Source organism: Trachymyrmex cornetzi, unplaced genomic scaffold, assembly GCF_001594075.2.
Source record: "Trachymyrmex cornetzi isolate Tcor2-1 unplaced genomic scaffold, Tcor1.1 scaffold475, whole genome shotgun sequence".
NCBI classification, from domain to species: Eukaryota; Metazoa; Arthropoda; class Insecta; order Hymenoptera; family Formicidae; genus Trachymyrmex; species Trachymyrmex cornetzi.
Genome location: NW_017299563.1, coordinates 191,618 through 199,368, shown reverse-complemented (window position 1 = coordinate 199,368; position 7,751 = coordinate 191,618). Strand labels below are relative to the sequence as shown.

Genomic DNA, 7,751 nt, shown 5'->3' with positions numbered 1-7,751 from the left:
TCCGTTCGATCTGAGAATATAGACGAAACTGAGACAAGGGGTTCGTTGGCACTGAAAACTAAACAAAAAAAAAGGTCCCCAGTTTGGGCACGGTGAATTTTCGGTGGAATCGGGTGGACGGGTCAGTGATTTCTGGTGAGAAATAGGCGCAGCTAGTGGTTTTCAGTGGGAAATAAAGAGCCTCGCAGTGAGATTTGGGCAAAACGGGTTGGCAATACTGTACCCGCGGCAACACTGATGGATTGCTATGGACGCACGTTGGCGCGTTAAGTGTTTACGTTTCATCGTTTATCTTTCTGACTGCGTAACTTGGCGTAACTTGTCTTATGCACGTGTGTATTAATGTATCTTCTCAATTCTCACACGTGTTATTTCATTGTCAGAACGTGAAATTATACGATTCTAGTCTAGTATAATTCTACAAGAATCAGTAGTCGGAAATTTTAAGGCCCGGTTCCACAATTGACGGTTAACTCGTAACGAGGTTCAACTTATTTATTGTCTCTTTCCAAGTTTAGAATTGGAAAAAGATAAGAAACAAGTTGAACCTCGGTTAAGAGTTAACCATAGTATGATCTGGCCTTGCCGACGTGATCGGACGTGTTATTGCATCATTTTTGGAAAGTGTGACCGGCTTCAAACGCAATTGAGTTTATGTTACTCTTTTAGACTTTCGTATTCTGCATATTGTTTTTGTTACTTACCGCATAAGCGGCATTTTCGATTCTGGCCGTATCGACTCTGTGTTACGAGTCGGGGCCATTCTCACGTGAAGAAGAGGAAGAGTTAGCCATGAGTTGTTAAACACGGCCCAAATATTAACTAGTCTTAACCTAAATAGATGATTGATTTTTCGCGAGTCTTGTACAGCAAGTCGTTTAGCTCGACTAAGGGAAGGAATAAAATCGAATTTGGTCATTCTTAAGAAAATCGGTAGTCTTAAGTCGTACAAGTTGGTTGTTGGCCAACTTCACCGATTGATTGATAAGACTTTATGGTTTTGCAACTTGATGACAGTCATTGATGTCATTGTGCAGCTTTTTTACTCTACATAATATCTGCGCAACGACATCAATGACTATCGTCAAGAGTTAGGTCGGAATCAGAGTACGCATTGAAGATTGAGATTGAAGATTGAAATTTGATCTGAGGACAAAGGAATTTTAGCTCCTATTGTTTTAATTGGTGAAGTTTCAATCTTTCAATCTTCAATCTCAATCCTCAATGCATAGTCCGATTCCAGCCTAAACACAATTGGTCCCTTAGGACTACCAACTATCGACTCATTGTAGAAACAGCTTAATTGCGGAGACGAACAATCATCGCTGGAAGGCCATTTTGTCGAAGGATAGGAAGGATATCGGGGTGCGATTAATGATCAACGTAGCCAATTTTTGATCAGAGTAGACATGTCCAAAGTACGGAAACTAGCTCTTCGTGGCATTCGTAATTTTGGCGATGATAGCGAAGATGCAATAATACGTTTTTCCTGCCCATTGACGCTTATTCTGGGCCCAAACGGCACGGGGAAAACAACTATTATCGAGGCGTTGAAATATGCAACTACTGGCGAGTTTCCACCAGGTTCCGATAAAGGGAAGTCCTTTATACATGACCCCATGTTGGCAACAACTGGCTCGGTATGATAATAGTAATTGTAAATTAATTTATTACAATTCTATACTCTGGCAAAAAATTTATCATTGTAAATGTTATCAGTGTAAATGTTAAGATTGTTTTCTCAATAACAGTAATGTCTTTCCATTTTCAAAGATCTTTTCGAGAAGAATTAAAATAATTCTTGAGCCTTTATTCACACTGTATTCACTGATTCTGAGATCATGACTCTTGTTTAAATTTATGTGTAATTTTTTTGTAGGTATATATTCTTTGCAACTTCGTATATCTTACATTTCTTTGTTGCATTATATCTGCAACAACTATAATTTTTTATATATAACACATTTTATATAGATTATTTTTATAATAGATGATTTTAGATCATCTTATAAGATTGATAAGGTCTATAATAAAAATAATCCATATAAAGTGTGTTAATTAGTAATCACCTTAATTTGTAAAATTAAAATGAAATCAAATATTCTATTTTTTTATTAAGATAAAATAAAATATTCCAAATTTTTATATGTTTGTGTGTGTGTGTGTGTGTACGCACATGTAAGGTGTGTACATATTTAGGCTGCATTCCGTTGCGTGCATAATGCGCATGAGATATCATTTTATGTTCGTTTGATACTCTGCAAACAACAAGTATAAAATAATACCTCATGTGCATTATGCATGCAACGAAACGCAGTCTAAATATGTACACACATTACATGCACGTACACACACACAAAACATACACACACAAACATATAAAAATTTAGAATATTTTATTTTATTTTAATAAAAAAATAGAATGATTTTATTTTAATTTTACAAATTAAGGTGATTACTAATTAACACATTTTATATAGGTTATTTTTATTATAGACCTTACAATCTTATAAGATGATCTAAAATCATCTATTATAAAAATAATCTATATAAAATGTGTTATATATAAAAAATTAGTAATTACCTTTTTACATAAAATTAAGATAAAATATTTTAAATTTTTCTCAAAAACAAATTATTTGTTAATCTTAATTACAGTATTTTATATCAACAATTTCTATTATTTTTTTTAGAAATTATATTTGAAATTTTCCAAAATAATCCTTTAACATTCAAAAGAATATTTTTGTGCCTCCCCTTAATTAAAAATGTTCAAGTTAATTAAGATCACTAAAAATTTTTATTCTATTTCCTACTTTTCTGGATTTTTTTCAAAAATCGTTCGTCATACGAAAAAAATGAACAGCATATAAAAAATGTCCCTTATTCATATCTATAATTTTTTTTTTATACATATATTCAATAACTTAGAAGATATTAACGAAAATCGATTTTTTTACTTTATTATAAAGTTTAGGGGCCCAAGGGCATATTTTCCTCTTATCTAATCGGATTGCAGTTTTATCCATTTTTTTTCTTAAATTAAAACCGTTTTGGGGGGTGCTGCAAAATTTGAAAGTTGAAAATAAGAGTCTAATATATATTTACATACACATATATACACCTTGTATCTGGAGATACTGGTAGTGTCTCAGCGCTAAGGTACGCGCAACGACACTACCGTGGCTACTTTACGCGAGACCGCGAGTTATACATATACTAGAATCTATATATATATATAATGATTATCTAAACATATTTATGATCGTATATAATGTTAGATAATTGTTATAAATAATTTGGATATATCAAAGTTTAGATTGAAACCATTATAATTTTTATGACAAAATTAGGATTTAAAAAATTAGTATTAAAGCTTTTCTCTGGTTTGATCGTTTTTATTTATAATCGAATCTGTATTTTATTTAAATTTTCTCAAAAGTGCTAGGAATTATTATCATAGGTGAGAGGTGTTATCAAAGCTGAAGTAATCGATAATATGGGTACTAGTTATGTAGTATCCAGAACAATCGAGTCATCAAAAGGAGAAAAAAAGAAGTTTAAAACCCTTGACAGCACTGTAACTAAAACGAGTAAAGATAAAAAACAGGTGAATGTCTATTTTGTAATATTTACTATCTTATTTTGTAAATCATATGTTATTTAATTCCTTTACTTCAATTGCATTAATAATATATATATATTTTTTTATTATTTTCGTCATAGAAAGATTCAATAACCAATAAATGTGCTAACGTTGATGCAGAAATTGGTATAGCATTGGGTGTTTCAAGATCGATCTTGAATTATGTCATATTTTGCCATCAAGACGAGCTTAATTGGCCATTTGACCAAGGAAAACTGTTAAAAGAGAGATTTGATGAAATATTTGACAGTGCAAGATTTAACAAAGCTTTGGAGACTATTTCAAAGCTTCAGAAAGAATTACAAAGTGATATTCGGACTCTAAACGCAGAGAAACAGACTTACAAAGTACTCGTGTCTGAAGTACAGGATAAAGAGACTAAACTTAAGGAGCAAAAGAAAAGATTGGATACTACAAAGGAGAAAATAAATGATATCGATAAACAGCTTGAACCCGTGAAACAAAAACTTGAAGAAGTACAGAAGTTTCATTCAGAGTATAAGAATATCCAGACTGAGGAAGGTAAATTGAAAAAAATCATTTTAAAATATAATTAATGAAACAAAACCATTTTCTTTTTTCCCCAGAGAAAAAAAAGATGGAATTTGATATGCATAAAGATCGATATGAAAAACTGAAAAAAAGCATAAGGAATATCTATGAAGGAACAACAGAAGAATTAAATGCGCTCATAGAATCTTATGACACTATATTGACGGAAAAAAACGTCGAAATAGCAGAGGTATTAAATGTTACAATAGTATTTTTGTGTATGTACTATGTATTGGTTTGCTATTTGCAGAATGAAGCTGAAATCAAAGACATCTCCAAGAAAGAAATAAGAATCTCAAATATCTTAGCGACACGAAGGGAAACTGTAGGTACATTAAAACAACAGGTAAAAGATAATGAGAGAAGAGTGATTCGTCGCAATCAGTTATTAAATGACGCATTACAAGCTTGGAATTTCGATACAGTAGAATCAGACGTATCTGAAATAGGTATTTTTATGGATAAATTTCACATAATTTTAATAAACTTCATTTTTCTTGCTTTGCTAAATTATGCAAAAATTTTGTTCTCAGAGGTGAAGGCTTTTACAAAAAGATTAGAAGAAAAGATGCGAGCATTAGAAAAACAAGTAGAGGAAAATAGATTGGGTATGCAAAGAGAGGAAAAGGAATTACAAAGGGAAGTTGATATGCTGCGTAGCAATTATTCGAAGATAGAATCAGAGAAAATCCTTAAAGAGAAGGAAATAACAGATATAAGAGACGAAATAGACACAATTCGAAACGAGATAACACAGGTTAGTAAATAATATTAAGAAAATCATAAAGATGATTAATCATAGTGTAAGATTTACATACCATTTATGTGTCATTGACTACTTCAATATCTCATGCATACATACACATACATTTTTGTATAATTGTATTTAAGTCCAATTCTAAGAACTCTATGTTGTTTTTTCGTGCAAACTACTAGTTTGTGGACTAATATTTTGTAAGTACAGATAGCATAGCTTTTATATGAAACAAGTGTCACTACCTTGACAGCTCTATATTGGACTAAGAAATGGTAAAGATCTAATTTCAAAATTTTTTGTTATTTTTGGCATAAACTCTACCTCACAGACACATATTAAGGAAATCTTGAAGTCGTCTATATTACCGATTAAATCATAATTTTTTTATAAATACAAGTTTGTTTTCTGTTCTTGCACTGGTTGCACTAATTCAAAAAGTGTACACTAAAGCGTTTTCTGTTCCCAAAATGGTGTCAGCGACGCTGTTTCTTGTTCCAGTGCAACAGAACTCATTGCATGAGTTCACTGTACTGGCTGCACTAGGTCTAGAGTCAGTGCAAGCAGTACAAGCACTAGTATACGCTAGTTCAGTTACAGAAAACAGATCTTGTACAAATAGTGCAAAAATTTATGAGTAATATAAAACTATAAAAATATATAAATATGATAGTAAGCCTACATACAAAAACATTTTGTATCATTATTATCTTTAATTAAGAATTTTCTTAATGGTAGATTTACATTAATACTTTCATCTCTTTATCACACGAATCTAATAAACTCGCAAAAGAAATTAAAACAAGGAAAAGATAATGTGAACCGACATTAATTGTTCGTGTATAATAATAACGAATCTAATACTTCCATATAGACAAATGGTACGCCATTAAAAAATTTTTTTTAATCCGTAAAATGCATACCTGGATCTTCTCTTCAGGATTGTTAGCAGTCAGGGAAATCAGGGAAAACCGGGAAAAGCCAGGGAAATTATTATTAAGGAATTTATTAACCTAAGATAAAATTAAATTACTGTAAAATTCTAAGTCTAAATTTCTTTAAAAATTATGAAATTTTTTAAATTTTTTAAAGAAGCAATGCAAATATCTTTTATATTTTTAATATTGCAATGAGCAATTTGCAGTAAACCATTAACAGATATTGTTAAAAAGAAAAAACTTAACTTTGCAAAAGTCAAAGTACGTATGTATTAATGATGAGCATTTCATAAATAATTTCTAATCAAAATTAATTAAAATAATAATTAGAGCATACAATGTTTTAATGAAATGATTAATGCCTGTATTAAAGTCAGGCCTTATACAGGTAAAAATATCAATGTATGCTCATTTGATCGCATTTTTAAAAACGTACCAATAGATGGCCCACTCTGTAAAAACGTACCAATAGATGGCCCACCCTGTATTTAAGGCTTCCTTAAATTTATCTTTGGGTACTCTACGAATTATTTTATCGACTATAAACTGAGCATCTAAAGATAAATTTAAGGAAGCCTTGAATATAAGGTCTGACTATGGCTGCGTTCAGCATAGAAAGCAGCTTTGCAACTGTTGTAAAATTCTTCAATATGATTGGTCTTGCCCTTAGTTCCTCATTGGATCTAAATGTATAAACGAATCATATTTAAGAATTTTACAACAGTTGCAAAGCTGCTTTTTCTGCTGAATGCAGCCCCTATGAATACAGACAAAAATCTCAATAAACAATGTGCAAAACAAAGATACATATACCTATATCCGTCGTTTTCTGTAATTTATTTGTTTTTTACTCGTCACGTATTAGTAGTCATATGTTTCACTTAACATTTGCAACACACTCATTACAAGTTATATCGTATTATTATTTATATTTGCAACTTGTTCTTTAAGGTAAATAATTCTTTGAATATATTTTTTTATTGTACTGTTATAAAATAAAAAATTTTAACATTTTTCTTTGTTTTTATTCAAAGACTTTTAGGTTTTAATCAGAGAGAGAGAGAGAGGGAATTTTTTCAAAAACTGAGAAAACCGGGAAAAGTCAGGGAAATTTGTTTTTCTTTTTTGCCAATAACCATTTTTAGTCGGTAATACAGACGGCTTTAGGATTCCTGAAAAAATCCTTATGACAGAAATATTTAGTTTTAAAGAAGTAATTGTGTTAAAATGTTTTAATCTAGATTGGTGCAGCAGGAAATAAATTGAAGTCAATCGAACAAGAACGTAAAACAGAAAAACAAAAAATTGACGAACTTGTCAACGCGGTGAATGTAGATTCTCTTGAAGCCGAAAAAGCGAATAAAGTAAAATCCAAACATAAGATTGAAGCAAATTTAAGCTCAATTGACGACGAAATTTTTTCTTTGCATAAATTAAGCTCGTTAATGGCAGAATTGGAAATAAGAAAGTCAGCATTACAAACTAAGGAAGAAGAATTGAAGAATTTGAAGAGAAAGCATGGAGATAGCATCAAAGTACTGTTAAATATTCAAGAATTAGAACAAACAAAATTGAAAGATACTTTAGAACGCGTACACCAGAAATTGGTACGAGATGAATCTTCTGTTTATATACGTTGCGTCTTTGTAAAATCTCATTGTGATTATGAATTTTAGGAAAAAGAGACAAATTCCTTAACACGAGAGGTTCAAGCACAAGAACGCAAAACTACTGCTTTTGAAACAACAGTACGGCATATAGAATCCGATATTAAGAAGAAGACGATCGAGTTACACAGTAAGAATATCCTATATGATGTAGTATATTTTTTATATATTTTTTTCATGCTCTTTGTATATAT

At 31.0% G+C, this 7,751-nt stretch overlaps 1 protein-coding gene across 2 annotated transcripts in view; it reads left to right on the top strand.

The window, feature by feature from the left end:
* Window positions 1-258: 258 nt before the first annotated feature.
* rad50 (DNA repair protein rad50) overlaps window positions 259-7,751 on the top strand; it is an 11,213-nt gene continuing 3,720 nt past the window's right edge. Inside the window, exons 1-9 of one of the 2 annotated variants that reach the window (XM_018513795.1) lie at window positions 259-332; window positions 1,293-1,640; window positions 3,464-3,610; window positions 3,727-4,168; window positions 4,234-4,388; window positions 4,449-4,647; window positions 4,732-4,955; window positions 7,132-7,497; window positions 7,567-7,687. In XM_018513795.1, the coding sequence (XP_018369297.1) occupies window positions 1,410-1,640; window positions 3,464-3,610; window positions 3,727-4,168; window positions 4,234-4,388; window positions 4,449-4,647; window positions 4,732-4,955; window positions 7,132-7,497; window positions 7,567-7,687 (1,885 nt within the window). In that variant the 5' untranslated portion in view covers window positions 259-332; window positions 1,293-1,409. Of the gene's footprint in view, window positions 333-1,292; window positions 1,641-3,463; window positions 3,611-3,726; window positions 4,169-4,233; window positions 4,389-4,448; window positions 4,648-4,731; window positions 4,956-7,131; window positions 7,498-7,566; window positions 7,688-7,751 lie in introns of those variants that run through there. The other variant, XM_018513796.1, reaches the window with a different exon arrangement.